Source organism: Lipotes vexillifer, unplaced genomic scaffold (genome assembly GCF_000442215.2).
Source record: "Lipotes vexillifer unplaced genomic scaffold, Lipotes_vexillifer_v1.1 scaffold274, whole genome shotgun sequence".
NCBI classification, from domain to species: Eukaryota; Metazoa; Chordata; class Mammalia; order Artiodactyla; family Lipotidae; genus Lipotes; species Lipotes vexillifer.
The window spans coordinates 121,399-146,005 of NW_006777033.1; the positions used below are offsets into that span (position 1 = coordinate 121,399).

The following is a 24,607-nucleotide window of genomic DNA, read 5'->3' on the forward strand; positions in this document are numbered from 1 at the left end:
GACATATATACACTACCAAACGTAAGGTAGATAGCTAGGCGAAGCAGCCGCATAACACAGGGAGATCAGCTCGGTGCTTTGTGACCACCTAGAGGGGTGGGATAGGGAGGGTGGGAGGGAGGGAGATGCAAGAGGGAAGAGATATGGGAACATATGTATATATACAACTGATTCATTTTGTTGTAAAGCGGAAAGTAACACACCACTGTAAAGCAATTATACTCCAATGAAGAGGTTAAAATAAATAAATAAATATAATGTAATATAATATGGCAGCAAAAATACAGATGTATATATAGAAATATAAACTCATATGAAATAGAAAAAGAAAGAACCAGAACTATTTATCTCTGCTCGCTGGCACTCACACACCCACCAGCAATACACGAGGGTTCCCATTTCCCCCACACATGCTCACCAGTATAGATGTTATCAATCTACTACCAAATACAAGATTTGGAAGAGCCTCTAAGCAAGATCATCTACTACAACCTCCTTGCTTTACAAGTGCAGAAGCTAAGACCTAAAGACATTATATTATTTACCCAAATCACACAGCACCTAAATAAATGAACTGGAAACTAGATCCCAAGTCACTTGCCTTGCATCCACTCCCCCTTCACCTAGTAACAGCTCCCTGATCTGGCAGAGGGTGGTGGGCAGAATATTACCCACCCCGCCGCCACCAAAGATATTCATGTTCTAATACCCAAAACCATGAATGTGTTACCTCACATGGCAAAGGGACTTTTCTGGTGTGATTAAGTTAAGGATTTTGAGATGGGGAGATGATCCTGGATTTACCTGGGCTGGAGTGATATAATTGCTGGCTTTAAAGACAGAAAAGGGCCATGAGCCAAGGAATGCATGTGGCCTCTAGAAGCTGGAAAAGGCAAGAAATGGATTCTCCCCTAGAACCTCTGGAAGGAATGCAGCCCTGCAGATACCCTGATTTTAGCTCAGTGAAACCCATTTCATAATTCTGACCTCCAGAACTGTAAGATAATAAATTGGTGTTGTTTTAAGCCATTCATTTAGACTCATTTGTTACAGCAGCAAAAGAAACTAGTATGGGGAAAGCACCGGCTTCCTACTCTGTAGTTTGGATGGAGAATACAGAAAAATCAGCCAAGGGCATATGACCCAGGCTTGGGTAGTCAGCATATGCCATGCCCCAGGCCTATGTGACTCATGGATCGTCAGGTCAACAATATTGGCCTATGAAAGTCAGACCCAAAATTTGTATTGGAACTGTTTGCTAAACAGGATTTCTATTTTTCACTGGACTTTACCTGAAAGCATAGAAGTTTGGTATTTCCCAGAGCTACCATGAGGGGAAAGCTAGCCTGAGAACAGAGTAACACAGAGATGGACAGAGCTAAGAGATGGATATAAACAGCTCCCTCCTCCATGCTGTTTACACACTTGATCGATCTGAGTCTGAAGACAATTTCAGTCTGTTTTCATCATTCGTAGCCTAAAACAAGTTCTGCCTAATTCACCAATTCCCAGTCATATGCTTTTGTCATTATGGTTCTTGCTGAAGATAATTTTAAGTTATTTTTTAAGGCAACTGATATACTAGAAAACTATACAAAACCATAGAGCTAACTAAAAGCACAAGATTAATAATTACCTGATAAGGCATTAGCCAAGATCCCAGGTTAGTGGGTTCCTTTCCTTAAGTACAATAAGGAGCATCACGTTTCAGTTAAAAGCAGAATAAATTTAAGTTTGACATGGAAATAAAAGACCTTATGGTCTTCATAGGTTGTAAGATATAAACATATTCTAAGGGACTTCCCTGGTGGTGCAGTGGTTGAGAGTCCTGCCTGCCAATGCAGGGGACATGGGTTTGATCCCTGGTCCGGGAAGATCCCACATGCCACGGAGCCACTAAGCCCGTGTGCCACAACTACTGAGCCTGTGCTCTACAGCCTGTGAGCCACAACTACTGAGCCTGTGCTCTACAGCCCGTGAGCCGTAACTACTGAGCCTGTGCTCTACAGCCCGTGAGCCACAACTACTGAAGCCCACACGCCTAGAGCCCGTGCTCCACAAGAAGAGAAGCCACTGCAATGAGAAGCCCACGCACCACAATGAAGAATAGCCCCCACTCGCCGAAACTAGAGAAAGCCCATGCACAGCAATGAAGACCTAATGCAGCCAAAAGTAAAAAATAAATTAAATAAATTTTTTAAAAAAGAGTATATTACTAATATTAAAATATATACATTCTAAAATTACAGTGTTTTCCAGAAATCTTTGGGAATATGCAAGCCACTTGGGGACAAATACCAGGAGGAATAGTAAGTACCTCTGGCCCTTTGCTCTGACCCTTGGAAAGAAAGTGCATGTTCTGTTGGTTGCAGATATAAGTCTAGTTGTCTAGAGCAGGGGAAGCCACTTGGTTTTGTAAATAAAGTTTTACTGGAAAATATCCACACTCACTTGTTTATATATTGTCTATGGCTGCTTTCCCACTACAAAAGTAGAGTTGAGTAGCTGCCCACAAAGCCAAAAACATTTACATTTCTCTGGACCTTCAGAGAAAACATTTGCCAACCTTTGAACTAGAGAGTTGCCTTATTCTGGGTCAGGCTGGGGAATAATGGCTCCATAAGAAGCATGGTTAAAGGTATGAAAGCAAACTAAGTGTCCATCAAAAGATGAATGAATAAAGAAGCTGTGGTATGTATACACAATGGAATACTACTCAGCCAGAAAAAAGAATGGAATTTTGCTCTTTGCAACAGCACAGATGGACATGGAGGGTATTATGCTAAGTAAAATAAGTCAGAGAAAGACAAATACTGTATGTTATCACTTATATGTGGGAGCTAAATTATAAAACAAATTAATGAATATAACAAAATAGAAAAAAGAAGAAGAAGGATTAAACCAGTCTACCAGGAGGGTTAGATTTCACATCTAACCAAACTCTCCCTAATGCAGTAGTGCCTGTTATGTGCAGGCACTGGGCTAGGTGCTGGGAGTATAAAGATGAAGAGCATCCAGGCCCTGACCTCTAGGAGCTTCCTGTCTCTGGGGAAACAGATACATAAACAGAGCACAGCACATATGGGATTTGTGCATTTAAACAAAGGTGCATTTAAACAAAACAATAAGCAGAGAATGCTTGGCACAGTGCCTAATACACAGTAAGCAATTAATAGATGTAGCTCTTAACTCAACAATTTTTATTATAATTCCCCAAATGCTTTGAGAGCCACCTAACCCTAGCGGAGGTCAGAGGTATTTCACCAGATTAGGCACGGAAGCAATGGAGCAAGAAGGAACAGCATGACTCCAGGCATGCGGGATTAGGCTGTGAGTGTGAAAAATATTTATTTTGTCAGAGTGCAGTGAGTAATTTCAAAGTCTTGGGCTTAGCAATTGCAGAAGGGAAGAATCTCTTAAAGCACCTGAGACTCAATCGTGAAAGATTCCTCATGTTGCTAACATACAAAGAGCAAAAGGAAGAAGAGAAAGACAGGTTCAAGGAAGAGTTTGTTTTAGGATAAAGAAGCACTAAAAGGCTTGTAGGCACAGCGGAGGGAAAAGAAGGGAGGGAAAAGGAGACCAAAAGCCCAGGCCTTGGGAAGTAGGTGTCTTCCTTGGAGAAAGCAAAGAAGAAGGGTGTTGCTTGGAAAACTAGCCCCGTACACTGAGGGTAAGGAGAGACGGAAGGAAGAGGCAGGCCCCTCATTCCAGATGGGCAGGTGGCAGGTTTAATAAGCAGGGAACTTACATACTAGGCTTGTCTTGGGTGCCACAAGATGGAGCAGACCTCCGCACAGGCCACCAGAACCTTAAAATGTATATAAAGACTTTAATGAGGTTCAGTCACGTATACGGACCATCCAGATGGTCTCAGCCACCCGTCGTACTCTCAAGGCTGCGTCCTTGGGGCAGCTCCTAGTGTGGGGAAGGCAAGCGGATGCATATTCCAAGGACAGGGAGAAGGGAGGGGCCTCCAGCTGCCCTGGTCCAGCGCAAGGGTCAAGCCGCAGTCACGTCCTCTCCATGACCTCCTCCAACACTCCACCCCTCAGACAGGCTCTTACAACCTTACACCCACCCACTTCCATAACAATCGATCCTTCAGCAGGGGGTCCATCAGCATGGAGGCAGCTCTCAGGCTACACTGGAGGCAGATCCCACAGCAGCAATAGAGGCACACGCAAGAGAAAACACAGATCAAGATAACGATTTTCAAATAAGTAATTTTTTCCACCAAGAGCTCCATGATCTGAACTACTGATCACTTAGTCCACAGGGCTGGGGGCCAGATCAACCAGGGCACTCACTTGTGTCCTCATGTGATTGAATAAAGACAATACATTAGCAGACTCATCAGGTATGAACACATGACACTTCATGTGGATAATGGCACAGGTGTCTCCTTGTGAGGCCGTCATAGTGTCCAAGGCCATTCTATTTTGAAGGACAGCTTTTCTCATTAGAGATTTTTCAGCGTTCAGTAAAAACAGGCTTTGATAGCTATAATTTAAGACTTGCTGCGAGAGTTTAGTAAGAGCTTCTGTGTGTGCTTCCACGTCCTCCAGGCCAGAGGAGCAGCCAAATGATGGAACCAGTGGAAAACAGACCACCTGGCCTTAAGGAGAGGGAGGCTGGCGGCTTTAGGGATCTGATCTGGTTGTGTGGATCGTACGTGCTAGCCGGAGGAAGAGGCAGTGTCTGACGTGAGATATGCTGGGGGCGGGCAGAGTTAGGGTTCAAAGCAAAGCTTTCCCAACTCTAGTGTTAATTACCTTACCATTTCCCATAATGTTCTTCAAGTGGTTAGCAATCATCTCCGGCCTTTGACACTTTAACCCAAAACGTGGTCTTCTCTCTTCAGCCACTTGCCAGCATTTGACGTCATCGTCCACCTCCCTCCCCAGCTCCATATACCCTTCTAGTCTTCTTGCCTTCCTGCCCTGCCTGTTCACTCGCTTCATGTCCCCTGCACCTGACCTTCCTCTGCTGGGCTACACCTCTGCACATGCTCCTCTCCCAGCTCAGTCCCATCGACACAGATCCTTGTTAATTTCTTGCTGATTTTAAACGAAATACTGACTTAAAGAAAAAATATAATTTACATGTCATTATGACAAGAAAAATGACAACAACCTGGTTTATAAGTGTCACCATTTTAAAGATTAAGATTAGCCACTGGGACTTCCCTGGCGGTCCAGTGGTTAAGACTCCACACTTCCACTGCAGAGGGCACAGGTTTGATCCCTGGTCAGGGAACTAAGATTCTGCATGCCAAGCAGTGCACCAAAAAAATAAAAAGATTAGCCACTGAACAAGAAAAATCGAAATGCCTAAAACCTAACAGTTCTCTATGTGAAATGTGTGAAACACATTTGATAGAGGTTTTCTCCAATTAACAATTCTAAAAACGTGTAAGTTATGACACTAAAAGAAACTTTTCTAAACTATCAATAATAAAAGATAAATTTCAGTTAATGACATTAGGGGGAAGAGTGGATTCTCTTTCTATTCCACTTTAAAAAAATAAGAAAACTGGGGCTTCCCTGGTGGCGCAGCAGTTGGGAGTCCGCCTACCGATGCAGGGGACACAGGTTCGTGCCCTGGTCCAGGAGGATCCCACATGCCGCGGAGCGGCTGGGCCCGTGAGCCATGGCCGCTGGGCCTGTGCGTCTGGAGGCTGTGCTCCACAGCGGGAGAAACCACAGCAGTGAGAGAACTGCGTACCACAAAAAAAAATAAGAAGAAAATTGTGTCATATGAAAAAGAGATCGGAGAAAATGCATCCAAAAACTGTACTGGAAAAAAGTATTATAGAAGTATGTCTGTGAACTAATTTTATTTTTTAACGTTTTTATTGGAGTATAATTGCTTTACAATGGTGTGCTGGTTTCTGCTTTATAACGAAATGAATCAGTTATACATATACATATATCCCCATATCTCTTCCCTCTTGCATCTTCCTTCCCCCCCCTCCCTATCCCACCCTTCTAGCTGGTCACAAAGCACCGAGCTGATCTCCCTATGCTATGCAACTGCTTCCCACTAGCTAGCTATTTTATATTTGGTAGTGTATATATGTCCATATATATTCATTACCACTCTCATTCTGTTCCAGCTTATCCTTCCCCCTCCCCATGTCCTCAAGTCCATTTTCTACTAGGTCTGCATCTTTATTCCCGTTTTGCCCCTGGGTTCTTCATGACCCTTTTTTTTCTTTCTTTTTTTTTTTTAGATTCCATATATATGTGTTAGCATACGGTATTTGTTTTCCTCTTTCTAACTTACTTCACTCTGTATGAAAGACTCTAGGTCCATCTACCTCACTACAAATAACTCAATTTCGTTCCTTTTTATGGCTGAGTAATATTCCATTGTATATATGTGCCACATCTTTTTTACCCATTCATCTGTCGATGGACACTAAGATTGCTTCCATGTCCTGGCTATTGTAAATAGAGCAGCAATGAACATTGTGGTACATGACTCTTTTTGAATTATGGTTTTCTCAGGGTATATGCCCAGTAGTGGGATTGCTGGGTTGTGTGGTAGTTCTCTTTTTACTTTTTTAAGGAACCTCCATACTGTTCTCCATGGTGGCTGTATCAATTTACATTCCCACCAACAGTGCAAGAGAGTTCCCTTTTTCCCACACCCACTCTAGCATTTATTGTTTGTAGATTTTTTGATGATGGCCATTCTGACTGGTATCAGGTGATACCTCATTGTAATTTTGTTTTGCATTTCTCTAATGATTAGTGATGTTGAGCATCCTTTTGTTTGTTGGTAATCTTTATATCTTCTTTGGAGAAATGTCTTTTTAGGTCTTCTGCCCATTTTTGGATTGGGTTGTTTGTTTTTTTTGATATTGAGCTGCATGAACTGCTTGTAAATTTTGGAAATTAATCCTTTGTCAGTTGCTTCATCTGCAAATATTTTCTCCCATTTTGAGGGTTGTCTTTTCGTCTTGTTTATGGTTTCCTTTGCTGTACAAAAGCTTTGAAGTTTCATTAGGTCCCATTTGTTTATTTTTGTTTTTATTTCCATTTCTCAAGGAGGTGGGTCAAAAAGGATCTTGCTGTGATCTATGTCATAGAGTGTTCTGCCTATGTTTTTCTCTAAGAGTTTTATAGTGTCTGGCCTTACATTTAGGTCTTTAATCCATTCTGAGTTTATTTTTGTGTACAGTGTTAGGGAGTGTTCTAATTTCATTCTTTTAAATGTAGCTGTCCAGTTTTCTCAGCACTGCTTATTGAAGAGGCTGTCTCTTCTCCATTGTATATTCTTGCCTCCTTTGTCAAAGATGAGGGGACCATATGTGCAAGGGTTTATCTCTGGGCTTTCTATCCTGTTCCATTGATCTATATTTCTGCTTTTGTGCCAGTACCATACTGCCTTGATTACTGTAGCTTTGTAGTATAGTCTGAAGTCCAGGCGCCTGATTCCTCCAGCTCCATTTTTCTTTCTCAAGATTGCTTTGGCTATTCGGGGTCTTTTGTGTTTCCATACAAATTGTGAAACTTTTTGTTCTAGTTCTATGAAAAATGCCAGTGGTAGTTTGATAGGGATTGCATTGAATCTGTAGATTGCTTTGGGTAGTATAGTCATTTTGTGAACTAATTTTAAAATGCTATTTTTCTGGATTTTGTGAGTTTGTAGCACTTGTCATCTTTTTAAAATTTATAATTTGTTGTGATTTGTTCTCATTCTAAATAGTCTCTTCTGTAGTTTTTAATTTTTCTTAAAGGAAGTCCCCCAAACTGCATAAGTTTTAGATCCCACAAAACCTGAATCACCCCAACTAAGCTGCGATGGTATATTAGTTTTATACAGGCAAATTACCACACACTTAGAGGCTTAAACAACACAAATTTATTACCTTACAATTGTGTAGATCAGAAGTCCGACATGGGTCTCACTGGGCTAAAATCAGTAGCAGGGCTGTATTCTTTCTGGAGGCTCTAGGGGAGAATCTGTTTCCTTGCCTTTTCCAGCTTCTGAAGGCTGTCTGCCGTTCTTGGCTTGTGAGCCCTTCCTCCATCTTCAAAGCCAGTAATGACGGTCAAGTCCTTCTCACATCCCATCACTCTGACCTTCAGTATTCACAGCGCCCTGACTTACTCTCCTGCCTCCCTCTTCCACTTTTAAGGACCTCTGTGACTCTACTGGGCCAACCTGGATAATCCAAGATAGTCTCGCTATTTTAAGGTCAGTTGATTAACAATTGTAACTTCATCCGCAGTCTTAATTCCCTGTTGGTGTGTAAGGTAACAAATTCACAGGTTCCTGGTCTCAGGACATGGGCATCTTTGGGGGTTATTCTTCTGCCTTCTACAGAGGGTGTAAGCCTGGACCACTGTGAACCGGGCTTCTCCACACCCATACCCACACCCAAAGGCTGAAGCTATCAACAGAAGGGAGAATAAGGGTAAACCTCAGGAGATAGGCAAGGTGTGTACTGAAGCGAGGAAGGAGAGGAGATAGGGAGAGAAAGAGAGAGAGGGAACACTCTCACAAGCCCGGGTAACACCAAGTTCCTGACTCCACCCCCTGTTCTTCCTTGCCCTTCTGCTTGAGCAAGCTAGAGTTCAGTTTCTGTCACTTGCCACCAGTGGAATCCTGATTAATAGTTCAGTCATTTATTGAGAGTCTACTATATGGCAAGCACTGCAAAACACTTCACATGTACTTGGGCTTTTTTAATCCTCACAACCACCCTGCAAAATATTAGTTTTTTTGCATTTTAAATATGAATAAGCTAAGGCTCTATGAGCTGAAGTTCCTTGCCCCAGGTCACACACCAAGGCTCAAACCTCAGTCTGTCCAAAGATTTAAACAGACTTTATAAATAGAATTTGGAGCTCCTCTTCTGTGGGTCTTTTCCTTCTGGAATTCCCCCCTAACTTTCTGTCCTGTGGTTATTCAGCCAGAAAAACTACAGGTTTTCTATTGGGGTTTTAGCTGTTCCACACTAGGGCCTGACTCAAGACAGAAGCCATGAAAACAGGAAACTCAGTGCCATTCATTTCTCCAGAGTCAAACTCCCTCCAGATTTTGCTGGCTGGTCTCTCTCCAGTGCCCCTCTTCTGCCTTCCAAATCTGTATGACTACACATTGCCATTTGAACACCTCAAATCCAGCATCCAAGGCTGAACTCTTATTCCTAAGGTACAATGTTCCTTCTGTATTTCTTATCTTAATGGCTGACACAACCTTCTAAGCCAAACACAAGGCAGGTATCTTTGACTTCTTCACTCCCTTACCTACCAAATCCTATTGACTCTCAGTCCTTAACACTTCAATTTCATTCCCATTGAACTGAATTGCCTGGGCTCACTTCTTTTCCATTCTTTGCCAGTATTATTGTAACATTCCAAACTCACTCCCTATTCTTCAGTTTACCCCCTTCCTGTCCTTTCTTTACACTGTGGCCAAAGTGATCTTTCTGAAATATATGTATCTGCTCATATGACTCCTCTGCTTAAAATCCTTTAGCAGTTCATTGCCTCCAGGAAAACATGCCAGACATCTAGTTGGATTGTCAAGATCTCTGCCTGCCACCTTAGCCTTTAGGTACTCCTCCACACACAGTCCTCCGATACTGTCCACACACTAACCCCTCTGTTGAAACACCCTTTCCTCCACCATCCAGCTAACATCTAACTATTTCTCAAAAAAGGATCAGAATTTTACCTCTGCAGAGAATTTTCTGACACGCCTTTATGAAGAGCTTCATGAAGGATGAGACTCCCTTTTCAATATCTGTGTTCCCAGAGCCTAGGACAATGGCTGATATGTATTCAATTCTCCATAAATATTTGTTGAACAAAAAATGAAACAAAATGTTTAAATAATAGAAGGTAGTCATATTGTAAACATACTTTGTGGATGCTTCTACCCTAGACTTTTCCCTATCTAGATAAAGAATTTTAGTTCTTCCAACCTTTCAACACTTTGGTGAACCTCCATCAAAAAAAAAAAAAAAAAAAAAATCTCCAGCTTCATCATACTGCATTCAACCTGAAGTGAACGTCCCTAAAGCAAGTGTATTACTCTTGGTTCTTTCCACTACACTGACCATCAGTGTGACTGAGTGACCTAAAAGTTTTTTTAATAATTTGGGTAGCAAAAGGAACTCAATACACCTAAGGCATGTCATCAGAATTGCCAAATTTCTTAATAATAACTGGGAAGAGCACCCACATTTTCCATTTACGTAAGAGTTCCCTGTGAATGTAGTCACCCTCACTCTTTTGGTTAGAAGTATGCTAGTGAGAAACTATTCAGTAATGAATATTATCATTTCAACCTGTATTGACATGAAATGGCACATAGGAATGGAATACATGCAAAGAATTTGTTTGACATTAGCAAGATAATTTGGAGTGGAAGAAAAGTCTTATTAATACAGAGAAGCAGCAACGCAAACACAAATTGGGCTCAAGATTAAAAAATAATGCATGCAGGGCTTCCCTGGTGGCGCAGTGGTTGGGAGTCCACCTGTCGATGCAGGGGACATGGGTTCGTGCCCCGGTCCGGGAGGATCCCACGTGCCGCGGAGCGGCTGGGCATGTGAGCCATGGCCGCTGGGCCCGCGTGTCCGGAGCCTGTGCTCCACAATGGAAGGGGCCACAACAGTGAGAGGCCCGCATACCACAAAAAAAAAAATAATAATAATGCATGCAGTATTTTTCCTAAGCTGCTTTGTAGTATTATGCCACTTGAGGGCACCAAAGATTTTAAAATATTTTCACGTTTTCTGATGAAATAAAAAGTTCTCAAATGTTTTCAATGAACATTTACTGAATTTACTGTTAGTATATTTTATGGACAAGGAGCCGTAATAACGATACAAAGATAAACAAAACATGATCACTGGCCTTGGTGAGCGAGCTCAAGGTCTGGTGGGAGTGGCCTTAGCACTACAATGGAGAATGTAATTTTTTGAATTAATTATTGGCATTAGGTATAAGCATATCTAATCTATCCTTGACAGTGGTTCTCTAAGTAGGGTCCAGACTCCTAAGACTCATCTGAGTCCCTTTCGGGGTTTAGGGAGGTCAGAACTACTTTCATTATAATACTAAGATGTTTTTTCTTTTGTAATTTTCATTTTCTGGTGCATGTACGGTGTTTTCCAGAAGCTAAGTGACATGTGATAATGTTATTGCTCTGCTAACTAATGGAATGTGTGTTCGTATATTGTAATTTTTTTTTTTTTTTTAGAAATCTCTAAGGTGTAGTTGGTTTAGGGTATGAATCCATGCATTTTCTGAGATTAACTAAGTTTGTTCTCTATTCTCCTACTGGGCTCTTGCTAACTATCTTCAGTTATACTTGCTATGATCTCTGCAAACTCATTATCCAATAAATCATGGTTTTGAAGCCCACAAGTTTTTCTTGTACCTCTATGGAAACACTACTAAGTATACCTTGATATATATTCTTTAATATTGAATATAAAATTCAATATTTTTAAGTTCTTGAAACTTTTAGATTTTTTTACCTAAAATATTATTTCATAACAATATTTTTATATGAAAATTAACTAACTATATATTATGTTTCTTATGTTTAAAAATAGATGGCTTAAAATAGGGAGATTGAAAGACTGGTTTTTTTCAGTGCACAGTTGTGCCAGGGAGGCTCAAGAAGGAGGGGATATGCGGATATATGCATGCATAAGGCTGATTCACTTTGTTGTACAACAGAAACTAACACAGTATTGTGAAGCAGTTATACTCCAATAAAGATCTATTCAAAAAAAAAAAAGAAAAAGAAAAGATGTTGAAAGAGCTGAAACCGACACCCAAGTGTTTTCTATCTCATTGAAGGGAGGAATCTACTCCAAAGAAACTGGGCAGGGATTTCCCTGGTGGCACAGTGGTTAAGAATCCGCCTCCCAATGCAGGGGACACGGGTTCAAGCCCTGGGCAGGGAAGATCCCACATGCTGCAGAAGAGCAGCTAAGCCCATGTGCCAGAACTACTGAGCCTGTGCTCTAGAGCTCATGAGCCTCAACTACTGAGCCCGTGTGCCACAACTACTGAAGCCCGTGCGCCCTAGAGCCTGTGCTCTGCAACGAGAAGCCACCGCAATGAGAAGCCCACACACCACAATGAAAAGTAGCCCCCGTTCGCTGCAACTAGAGAAAGCCCATGTGAAACAACGAAGACCCAACACAGCCAAAAATAAATAAATAAGAAAGTATGAGGCAAAGAAATTATACAGAACATCTAAGGGAGAAGCAGTTGAAGTTATTTATGACCTTGTAATAAGTCACAATGAAAGATAACACTTTAAAAAGCATGAGTTAACAAATTTCATCTATGTAAGAGCATACAATCTAAGTCAAAAGAGTTATCTAGGTCAAGATTTTCCCAAATACAAAAAGTCCTTCATAATATCTATCAAAATTGGTCACCCAGCTCCTGCTTGACTACTGCCACTGCTCACACCCTCTCAAGCAAACCACTTTGTAAGAACTCTAAGATTTTTCATTCAGTGAGCTGAAATCTCCATCGTTCCTCCAACATTCTTCGCTTGGCCCTTAAGGTAGCCTGACATAGTGGAAACACACTAAATTAGGAAATTAGAAGACCCCATTCATAATTTCCACTGTACCCACATGCTAGCAGGGTGACTTTGGGCAAATTACTAACCTCCTAGGATTTCAGCTTGTAAAAATAAAAAGTACTAATCCTTTCAACTACACTCCAGTCACACTGGTGCAAGGATCAGTGAATAATATATTTAAAACTACTTGGTAAACATAAAAATGTTTATTCATGTGACACATTTATTTAGAAAAATTCCTTGTTAGATTTCTCTCCACTATGCTGCACAGAAGAAAAATAATAACAAAAGCTAATATTTCTGATTGTTGACTACATGCCAAGCTCTCAAAATGGGCTTTACATGTTTTGGGGTTTTTATTGGTCTTCCCCAAAATTTTATGAGACAGCTCCAAATAGTACCCCATTTTATACCTAAGGAAACTGAGGCACACAGAAGTTAGGTAACTTAGCCAACATCACACAAAACCCACCGAATTAATCCCTCTTTTTCTAATAGTCCTGCAAATACTTAAAGCCAGCTTCAGCTTTCCTACCTGCTCTCTAGTTGCCTTATCTTTGGCGGACCCTCGCACATACATTTATCTTTTGCTCAGAATAGCCTGGAGTCAAAGCAATTGATAGATGGACCTTCTGAGACCCAAGAATGCCTGTGCTAATTAGATTCAACAAGACGAATACCCATGAAGAGCCACCCAGCCTGCATTGAGAGATATGCTAGGAAAATCTAACCTCTCTTCATAATTATCTCCAAGTCAAAAAGAACAGCTTGAAACTTTGCCAAAGTGAGCAACTGCAATTTCCGCAAAATTCCTGTCTACCAAATCAAAAGCTAAAACTCAAGGCAAACAACCAGTATTACTCTAGAAATTTTTCATTACATCTTATAAAACAAAGAAATGTGATTTTTATTTTTTAACAGACACACTGGAACTGGAGCATCCAAATGACTATTGTCCTAGAGTAGTCACATTGGTAGGCTCTGTACTTCATAAGACTCATCAGAGTGCTGGGCACAAAGAAGCTGTTAAATGTGTGAATAATTTTGGTGATGCTGCCATTACATAGGGGGCATTTTTGGAATACTTTTGGTTATGTCCTCCAAAGTCAAGACAGGTATTTATTTTGGGGCTTCCCTGGTGGTGCAGTGGTTAAGAATCTGCCTGCCAATGCAGGGGACACGGGTTCGAGCCCTAGTCTGGGGAGATCCCACATGTTGCGGAGCAACTAAACCCGTACACCACAACTAAGCCTGTGCTCTAGAGCCCATGTGCCGCACCTACTGAAGCCCGCTAGCCTAGAGCCCGTGCTCCACAACAAGAAGCCACCACAATGAGAAGCCCGCGCACTGCAATGAAGAGTAGCCCCCGCATGCTGCAACTAGAGAAAACCCACAGGCAGCAACGAAGACCCAACGCAGCCAAAAATAAATAAAATTTTTAAAAGACGTGTTTATTTTAAATAATCTTTGATAGTAGCACTTCTTGGCCTTAGAGGACACTGCATAGCAAGTTGTGAAATGCTTCCTTCCTCTCAAATGTGAAACAAACCACAGAAAAGTACATACAACATATGAAGAATTTGAACATGCTTTAAATGTAAATTCAATGTATTTTTGGAAATACCTAAAGCACCTATTCAAAGAGATTTTTTTTAAACAAATTTTCAGGTACTAAGAATGTACCTAGGTATCTATACAAAGAATCTAAGACTTACGTACCCTGGACTTCGTTACATATACATTTAGGTAAAAAGGTCATGTCTCTTGAGGAAGGGTCACGTCTTTATATGCTGAACCTCCTCATTCATTAACACTACATTTTGTTTATGGTAATTGCCAAATAATTATTCAATTACTTGCTTTTTAGTACGAGTTACTTTGGACAAGAGAAAAAAGGTTTATTTATTAAAAGAGAAAAATTACTTATTAGAACCTCATTTTTGTGGGGTCATTACCTAACAAGGTATTATTGATGGACTGCCTTGGGGAACTTCTCTTGTGCAGGCCAGATCCTTGTTCAACCTAACCCCCAACATGCCAGTTATAGTTTCCTCTTCTATTGCTAACATGTACCCCTCAACCTAGATGACTCTTTACCTACTCACATGAGGCATTTGCAAGTCTTCCCTCCTACCTGTAAGAAATCATACATACAAACCTTGATGTTAAAGGATTTTTAAAGCTCCAGCTTATACTGAACCCCATAAGGTTTCCTGAACTCTTAGCCTACACAGGCCTAAAATTTGCCTAAAATTCCCTTCTGCCTTCTGTGTGCCTTAAGTTATTATTCATTAAAACTGAGCTACGACATCCTCTGGAAAACCTCCCCTGAACCCTCTTACCCTGTCCTTAAGTAACCCTACACACTGCACATAGTTGAAAACTCATTTGCAATATGTTTATCCTACAGAGCTGTGATCAATTTCAGCTCTGTTATCAGGGGTTATCTTTATTCTTTGCACTTTCAGCACAGGGCCTGGCCTAGCAGGCCCTCATTTTACTGACTTTACTATTTGTTTTAACTTGGGAGGTTGCAGATGTAATAAATATTTACTACTAAAGAAGTCACTGATCAAATGTAAATGCAAACTAACAGAGTTTGTACCTCCACACTTTTTCACTCTCCATTCTGGATCAGATCCCTTCTTATTATCTAGGTTGGATGACAGATCAGATTAACTGAACCTGGAGCCAGTTAGACTCTGTTTAGCCCTGCCTCTAGTGAGGTATGGTAGGGTTCTCAGTCCTTGCTGCAGCAACTTATTCCTTATTCTTTTCTATGGATTTAGAGCCCATGTGGTACCTGTGGAATGGCTTAACTACATCGTTTTGCAGCTTCACTAGCTAGGGAAGTTTCCTATCTCTAGTTTCTGGGTTCAGATTCAATACACTGATTTTACTTTTTTCTCCCATCACAGACATGAGACCTTTCCCTCACTCCAACCTCAGGAATAATTTTGGTACTGTCCTCTGTGCCAAATTGTTGGCCTGAACATGCACTACTGAGAAATTATCTGAGCTATTATCTGGGCAGTCTTACAAGCATCCATCCACCAGACTTCAAATGCAGGCACCAAAAATCTGATGGGAACCTGATGTCTTGTAAAAGTAACTTCCAATACCAAACCTTGGACCCTGACTTGTTTCAAAGCTCTTGTCCCAATTTATTTCCTGTTGCTGGTACAGAGTTGCTTCCGATTCTTGACTCATGTTTAACAAAAAGGATAACATACTCTTCACCACAAACTCCCCCATCGCTTCAGAGAAAAGTTCTAATTTCTACCAAAGGCTTTGCCTAAAGGCTCTTCCTTTAAAGTAACTGATTCATATTACTGTTGACAAAATCAAGAATGGAAAAGACATTTTTTTATGTTTATAAACACACAAAGTACAGAATGCTGGCAGAGTAATGAAGTCAAGAAAGAAATTACTGCACTTTTAGGGGATAAACGTTTGTCCTTCTAAAACTCTCCATGTTTTACTAAAGTTTTCCCATTTTCTCAGTAGAAGTCTCTATTTGTATTGCATTGATAAATCTGCATTTCTTTCAGTGTGATTCAGGATTCGATGTATTTTATCCTGGATAAATACTACAATCATCTTTACAAAAACAGGAAAAATGTTTTCTTAAAAGTATTTTGCAAGACTGAAAAATCATCCAGGTAATGGTGCAAAGATCAAATACCACAACCCAACTTTTACTTGTTTCCAAAGGTCTGGTCCTTAAGACTTAGAAGAGGGATCAGCAAACTACTGTCCCTAGATAGCTAGTTTTATTGAAACAGAACACATCCAATCATTTAGATATTGTCTACGGTTGCTTTCATGCTATAATGGCAGATTTGACTAGCTGCAACAGATTATATAGCCTAAATATTTACCATATGCCCTTTATAGAAAGTCTGCCAACACCCAATTTTAAAAAAATCTCCCAGAAGGAAATTACAGACATCTTAATAGGTGGCATGAAGCCTCTATGCCTCTCTTTGGGCATAAAGATGGTCCCTATATGCCTTACTTCTCAGTACCCAAGTTTTATCCATTCTGCCAAATGACTCACTCTACAACTCACTTCATCAAAATAATAAATGCTAAACATTGTCAGGACATTAAGTTCAAATTTGAGGGGAAATACTAACTCCAAATAAAATACTTTTTCACCTCACCAAATTAACTTCTTATAAAGCAACTACTACTATTACAGTACCCAGACTAACTGAAGAAAAGTATCAGTTAATTGCTAGTTTGCCCATTTCTCCAGTCTTTAAAGAAAACCACACTAAAGATGCATTAAGGCTGAATTTGACAGCAAATTCCTTACTGAAAAGGCACTCTCATATCTAAAATGTCATTACAAGGGAACCCTCCTACACTGCTGGTGGGAATGTCAATCAGTACAACCACTATGGAGGGCAGTATGGAGGTTCCTTAGAAAACTAGAGTTAGCACATGATCCAGGAATCCCACTCCTGGGCATATATCCAAAGAAAACCATAATTCAAAAAGATACATGTACCCCAATGTTCACTGCAGCACTATTTACAATAGCCAGGACACAGAAGCAACCTAAATGTCTAACGGCAAAGGAATGAATGAAGATGTGGTAGGGACTTCCCTGGTGGTGCAGTGGATAAGAATCCGCCTGCCAATACAGGGAACATGGGTTCGATACCTGGTGCGGGAAGATCCCACATGCCGCAGAGCAACTAAGCCCGTGCGTCACAACTACTGAGCCCGAGCACCACAACTACTGAAGCCCACAAGCCTAGAGCCTGTACTCCACAACGAGAAGCCACTGCACGGAGAAGTCCGCGCACCGCAATGAAAAGTAGCCCCCACTTGCCGCAACGAGAAAGCCCGCGTGCAGCAACTAAGACCCAACACAGCCAAAAATAGATAAAAAATTAAACCTTAAAGAAAAAAAAGATGTTGTATATATATACAATGGAATTATTACTCAGCCATAAAAAAGAATGAACTAATGCCATCTGCAGTGACATGGATGGACCTAGAGATTGTCATACTGAGTTAAGTAAAAAATATGATACTGCTTATATGTGGAATCTAAAAAAATGGTGCAAATGAACCTATTTTCAAAACAGAAATAGAGTCACAGATGCAGCAAACAAACTTATGGTTACCAAGGAGGAAGGGGGGGGCTGTTGGGAGGGATAAACTGGGAGATTGGGATTGACATATACACACTATATATAAAGTAGATAATAAAAACCTACTGTATATGTATAGCACAGGGAATTCTACTCAATACTCTGTAATAACCTATATTGGAATAGAATCTAAAGAACAGTAGATGTACGTATAACTGATTCACTTTGCTATACAGCAGAAACACAACATTGTTAATCAACAATACTCCAATAAAAATTAATTTAAAAAACAAAATGTCATTACAGAATCACAAACCTCTTAACACAAAAGTTGATACCTAAATCTAATTTTCTCAAGTCATCAATGTCACCCAGACCTAATGAGCTTATTCCATGACCTAGTGTCCATTTAAGAAGGGTAAACAGCTTTTAAAAAGTCATATTCCTCTCATCACGATCTCCAGCCCATTATCTGTTCATCTTTAGCATCCCAGAAAAAGGAAGAAACCTTAAGAGAAATGGAGTTAGCAAGTCAAACCCCAGCTTTGAATTATTTCCACAAATCACATGAAATGATGTCATTGTTGGAGGCAAATCTATTTTTAAAAGTTTTAAAGTAGGGCTTCCCTGGTGGCGCAGTGGTTGAGAGTCCGCCTGCCAATGCAGAGGACACGGGTTCGTGCCCCTGTCCGGGAGGATCCCACATGCCGTGGAGCGGCTGGGCCCGTGAGCCATGGCCGCTGAGGCTGCGCGTCCGGTGTCTGTGCTCCGCAATGGGAGAGACCACAACAGTGAGAGGCCCGCATACCGCAAAAAAAAAAAAAAAAAAAAAAAGTTTGAAAGCACTGACGCCCATCTTTGTAATTAGTTCACAAGAATATTATTTACCACTAAAGTTTGATGATTACATTTCAGAAAACTGATTTTACTTTATCTTTAAGGTGAGGTTTACCAAATTATCAAGTTTAGTTCATAACTGAGCATAATGTCAAATAAATGAAGCGGAGATGAAACAGTTCAGTTACAGTTCACTGTGAGAACTCAACCAGATGTTTCACACCATACACAACCATTTAGAACAGTTTCTGCCTGTTTGACCTAAAATTTTTTAAAATATGTACTACATGTACTGGGAGTTCCTGTTGAATAACATGGTGTTAACAGTAGTGATTAAACAGCTAAAACTTATGGAACACCTACTATGTACTCAGGATATACACCAAGTGTTAGTGATTCTCTTCATCCTTACAGTAACTCTACAGAATAAACATCCCAAGAAGCTGACTCTCTGGATTAAGATCACAGCTCACATAAAAGGCAAAACCAGAATTCAAATCCAGGTGTAACTACTTCCACCATACTGCATGTCAATACATTAGAATCGGGCTTCCCTGCTGGCACAGTGGCTGAGAACCCACCTGCCAATGCAGGGGACACGGGTTCGAGCCCTGGTCCAGGAAGATCCCACATGCCGCGGAGCAACTAAGCCCATGCGCCACAACTACTGAGTCTGTGCTCTAGAGCCCATAAGCCACAACTACTGAGCCTGCGTGCTGCAACTACTGAAGCCCACGAGCCAAGAGACTATGCTCCGCAACAATAAGTCACAGCAATGAGAAGCCCACGCACCACAACAAAGAGTAGGCCCTCCTCTCCACAACTAGCGAAAGCCCACGCGCAGCAACGAAGACCCAACACGGCCGAAAATAAATAAGATAAATTTATAAAAAAAAATACATTAGAATCACCATTTCTTTAAGCTAATAACATCAATGTGCAAATTTGGAAACTACTACAACATGGGGTCTTATGTATACCAAGAGTTAGGACATTGCTGCATTAAACATGCTACAGTAATGTCCTAACACACCTAATGATTTGACACAAATTTCAATCACTGTTTCAGATTAGGTTTCTACAAAACAAATATTACAAATGGATAAGGTAGAGTGAAACGTACAGGATAAGTTAAAGTCAGCAAATGATTAACTGCACAAGTTATGCCTCACAAGTATACAAGAGAACTTCCAATTACAAAACCTTTTAAAGTAGGTGATGACTCAGGGGCTTCCCTGGTGGCGCAGTGGTTGAGAGTCCGCCTGCCGATGCAGGGGACGCGGGTTCGTGCCCCGGTCTGGGAGGATCCCACATGCCGCGGAGCACCTGGGCCCGTGAGCCATGGCTGCTGAGCCTGCGTGTCCGGACCCTGTGCTCCGCAACGGGAGAGGCCACAGTAGTGAGAGGCCCGCGTACCGCAAAAAAAATAAATAAATAAAAATAAAGTAGGTGATGACTCAATTACACATTCTCAAGCCCTTAACTACTAACTTTTCAGGTCCATGTGTTAGATAGCACTCAGAATTATATATTAAAATAATCAAAGCTCTCTTGGGAGCGCCATTATTTTTCTAAATTCTAGCATTCAGCCCTAAGGCAGGAAATTAACATTATATAACAAAGTAGGATCAAAACTTCTTTGCAGCACTTGGAGGTTTTAGGGATTTTACTATTGCTTGAAATGCCCTGCTCACTCATTCCTCAACAGCAAAGTAAGGATTATAACCTCCAGAAACACGACTGTGCAAAAGAAAAGACAATATCCACCTCTCACAATTGGTGATACTCTATTATTTAAAAGCCTAGCAATATATACCTAAGTTTATAAGCCAAAATAAAAATCTCACTTCGAAGAAAAATTTCACAAGTGCCTTTTCTAATCCAAGTATCTGAATTCTAATAAAAGCACATTTTAATAAAACCTCTTTCACAAACTTTTGCAGTAGAAGATTATGGATCATCCCAGTAGAATCTGATGTCAGGTTAAGGTCAATTATATTTTGGGAAGGGTCAATAAGTTATTTAAGACATTATTATTATTTAAACTTATTCCTAAATAAGTTTAAAATGTTTATATAATCATGTTCTAACATCATTACATATAAACACTAGCAAAAGGAACTAAAAATGTTTAGATACCAAGCCCTTCAACATACTGAACTGTAATTAAGGTAAACCTAATATTATCAAGTCGATCTGATTATTTTTAGATTAACACTTCTACATTTTAACTTTAATAAAAATATATTTATGGAAATAAAAGTTATTCTAACCCTTAATATAAAATAAGATATAATTTTGGAAATGCTATTTTAAACCCATTACCATAAGAATTTTGCTCACTAAAAAAAAAAAAAGGCTGGGAAGATAGGATAGTAGTAAAAAGGAAGGATCACAAAGGAGGAAACACTAAAAAGCTTTTCGGCCTGACATATATTCACTACCCTTAATTGCAGCAATGGTTTCACAAGTCAAAGGTTATCAAATTATATGCTTTAAATATGTAGTTTATGCCAATTTATGCCACAATAAGGTGGTTGTAAAAAAGAATTTGCTGCAGAGAAACTGAGTTTGAAGCAATCAAAAGTAGTACATTTTTTTTCAGGCCTCTGTGCCCTGGGTTTGGCAATTTCACACTAGATGTACAATGTAACTAGTTTCTATACTACTTGTGGGCTCCCTTTCAAACAATACAGTTCAAACTCTACCAGCTGCCCGTATTTCAACAGCAACTTAAAATTATGCTAAGCTTTAACCATTCTATCAAAATACATTTGTATGGCTCCACCCACTCAGTAGCCAAACTAGTTAAGGCTATAATGTAACACATAATGACACTGTTGTGTCTTACCACACTAAACACATTCAATGACAATGTGTGAATGCACAGTAAACAATAACTGCTGATAAAGAGTTAAGGCAAAAAAAAATTATCTGAATAGAAAGCAGAAAATGCCAAAAAATTAAGAATTCCAGAATCTTTTCTGAAAGCTATTTAGAAAACACATTAAATTAGATTTCAAATATAAACCACTTTTCTCAGATCCCTTCTAGTTTGTGTTAGCAAATACAATTTGCATCTGATTTTATTAACCCATAAACGAAATAGTGAAATCTAAGAGTCCCAAAAACATTCAATATATGATACTGACAGTGCTTTGTGAAAGCATACTTTCAGGTTCTCTTGTGGCTAATGCTACATTTTACTTTAAGTGATTGGACTGACTTGCAGCATATTATATAACAAAAGCTGATTTTAAATGATAACTTTAAGATATATTTAATACTTTGTTACCACTCTAAGCCACCCTCCATAAGTTTTGTGGGGTTGAAATTGTGTTTTGTTTAAATTTCCCCAACACCACCAGTCTCAGTGTAAACCAAAAAACTCTGGCTTCTGGTGGAAGCTGGGGAACTTGGGTAGGATTACTGAAAGGGAAACAGCAAAAACACTGAAGCCTTCTGAGAAAACACAATTTAAAACTCTTGAGGATTACCTCAATCAGACATAAAACCAAAAACATTTTTGCTCTTAAGATTATGCTCTTTACAATCAGAGTATATTTAAACATGGGAGTGGGATGGAGGAAGCTAAAGTAAATGTGGATTAACAAAATCAGAAAAATCAAAAATACAAAAAAAAAAAAGCAAAATTACTCTTCCAGTGAGCAGTAAACAGAAATGATTCTAAAATTAATGTGCAAATGAAAAATAAAGCGGTTAACATTCATTTAATAAACTTGTTAAGCAGTTGATAATAAAAAAGCTATTTTCCATAGCTTGCTTTCTCTAAACTCAAAAGGTAATCACCATCTTTAATAAAGTTTAACTTTGTTTTAATAAGTGAATAAACCACATTATGTTTACAGACCAATACCTTTAACACTACAGAGAACGACAATATTCTGAAAATCCAGTTTATTTTTCATGTTGTGGACAGATCCAGTCAGTGTGATCAGTTTTTCTGCATGTGTAATAATTTATCAAAATAAGTTTTCCCACAAGACTCTTTTCCATCAACTCTGAAAATCCTGGTCTGACAACATACCCAAATAAAGCTCTTGAAAATCACCTCTTAAAATTTGGAAGAAAATGTGGCAAGTCTTTGCTGTAACATTTACTGAACTACAAATGGCTAAAGAGCAATTTATGTTTTAAAAGGTGACTAGTACAATAGTTGAGTTCAGGAAATTAATGTTTTAGTGCACTTTGCTCCAGTTTTAGCCAACATGCTACATTGTCCTTTTTTTGCAGGGGGTGAGGGGTGAGGGTGGGGGGAGCCGCACAAAGTGGACTTGAGGATTTCCACTGTACGAAAAAGATATGACTCTGCAAGCAAAACAGTGTAAGCTGCCTTTTTTCTTAAGACCTGGACATTTTAAGACAGAAGCTTTGCAAAACATTACACAATTTTTTTATTATTAAATGAGAAAATCTCATTTGTTACATCGTCACATTGCTAGTCAGAGAAATGCTGCAGTGATGAAGAAAGTCAATGTTGGATCAACCAAAGTCCTCATTTCTACAACATTCATTTAACAAAGAAATAATGTTCAACACAGCCCAACACAACATTCTTGGTTTTCTTCATATTGAAGTTCCCCCAAAAAATCATCTTCTAATGGGGTATTTTACTACATAAATTATAGTTCTTCATTTTTACAATTCACCCCAAACTGTATGAGAGATGTATCACACTAAAATTTCTAAAGCTGTTAGGAAATCCTTCACACATCGTCGTCATCTGATGTGTCACTGCTACTTGTCTCTGTGTCATCATTCTCAATAGTGGGTTTGAAAGTGCTGTTTTTCCAGGGTCCAAACTTGAAGTCACAGATCAGGCCATTTTTCAAAATACCATTTTTCCTCAGACCGTTCTTCTGTAACTAAAATGTCAACAAAAATAAACAGAATAAATAAACTATCCTCCAAGAGTTACTACAAATTAAGAATGCTCTAATAATCAAATGTACCCATGAATGCAATAAAGGTAATAAAACTCCATAGATTATGATATCATTTTTGAAAAACTAGTTAGATATAGGTAATTGATCCAACCAATATAACAAAGTATTTCCTATGAATAAATCACTACCTTTGGAAGAACTGCATTTGTAACTTACCAAACCACTATATATATATACACATATACATATACATACACACACACACACACACACACACACACATATGTATACATGTATATGGTGTATAGTACTAGTCTAGTGAAAAGATTCTGGATCCAGACAGGGGAGGTGTGAATTCTGTCACTTGTTAAGGAATTAACCTTCCCAAATTTTCATTTCCTTAATGAGAACTGTAATAAATATCTTCAGGTGCTGCCTACAATATAATCAGCAACCATTAAGCTACAGCTGTTATTTTTATTATTCTGACCTAACTAGGCTATTAACATACCCCACAATCCGCTTTACTCATACTCTGCAGAATAACCAGAATACAAAGTACTCCAGTAAGTAAGGAGTATTCAAATAAGGTAAGCACAAGGTAACAAAATCAGAGGCCTTTGCTTAACCACAGAGATTAAGATAGTGAAAAAAACAGTACGTTATTTCTGAAAATCAGAACTGAAGGGTTAGTATGTTAAGTATGGTATAAGTAAGAAAAATGTCTGAGACTCTGGTAAGTTTTATCAAAATGAGAAATACAAATTTCTGTAAGACCAAATCCAGTTATATAATAAGTTAATATTTGGAACTATCTATAGGTGTCACAGTCTAGAGGGCTTTTTAAAGTCATAAGGATTAGGATAAGATCCAAACCCAAAGGGCAACTTACATCACAGCTAATTTTGCTACAAACCTTGATAATTAGAAATAACAAGTCTAGAGTCTTATTAGCTGTCAATTTTCCTTTTCCCCTCCCTATTTAGCTACCTCCCTTTACTTTAAACAAATGACCTCACCACCAACTTTACTAAGAAAAACAAAAGCCATGTTCTCAGTGTTCTCAGTCTCTGGCGTTCTCAGCCACTGTGATGGTTACAAATACGCCGCATCTCTCTTTTAAAGGTACACCTTTCTAATCCCTCAAAGTTCTATCCTTGCTTCACATGATTTATCACC

At 39.5% G+C, this 24,607-nt stretch overlaps 1 protein-coding gene across 1 annotated transcript in view; it reads right to left on the minus strand.

Moving 5' to 3' along the window:
• Nucleotides 1-23,248: 23,248 nt before the first annotated feature.
• The window catches only part of GPBP1 (GC-rich promoter binding protein 1), a 37,094-nt gene continuing 35,735 nt past the window's right edge, over nucleotides 23,249-24,607 (minus strand). The window contains exon 10 of the mRNA XM_007450756.1: nucleotides 23,249-23,407. Coding sequence (XP_007450818.1) covers nucleotides 23,249-23,407 — 159 coding nt within the window. The remainder of the gene's footprint in view (nucleotides 23,408-24,607) is intronic.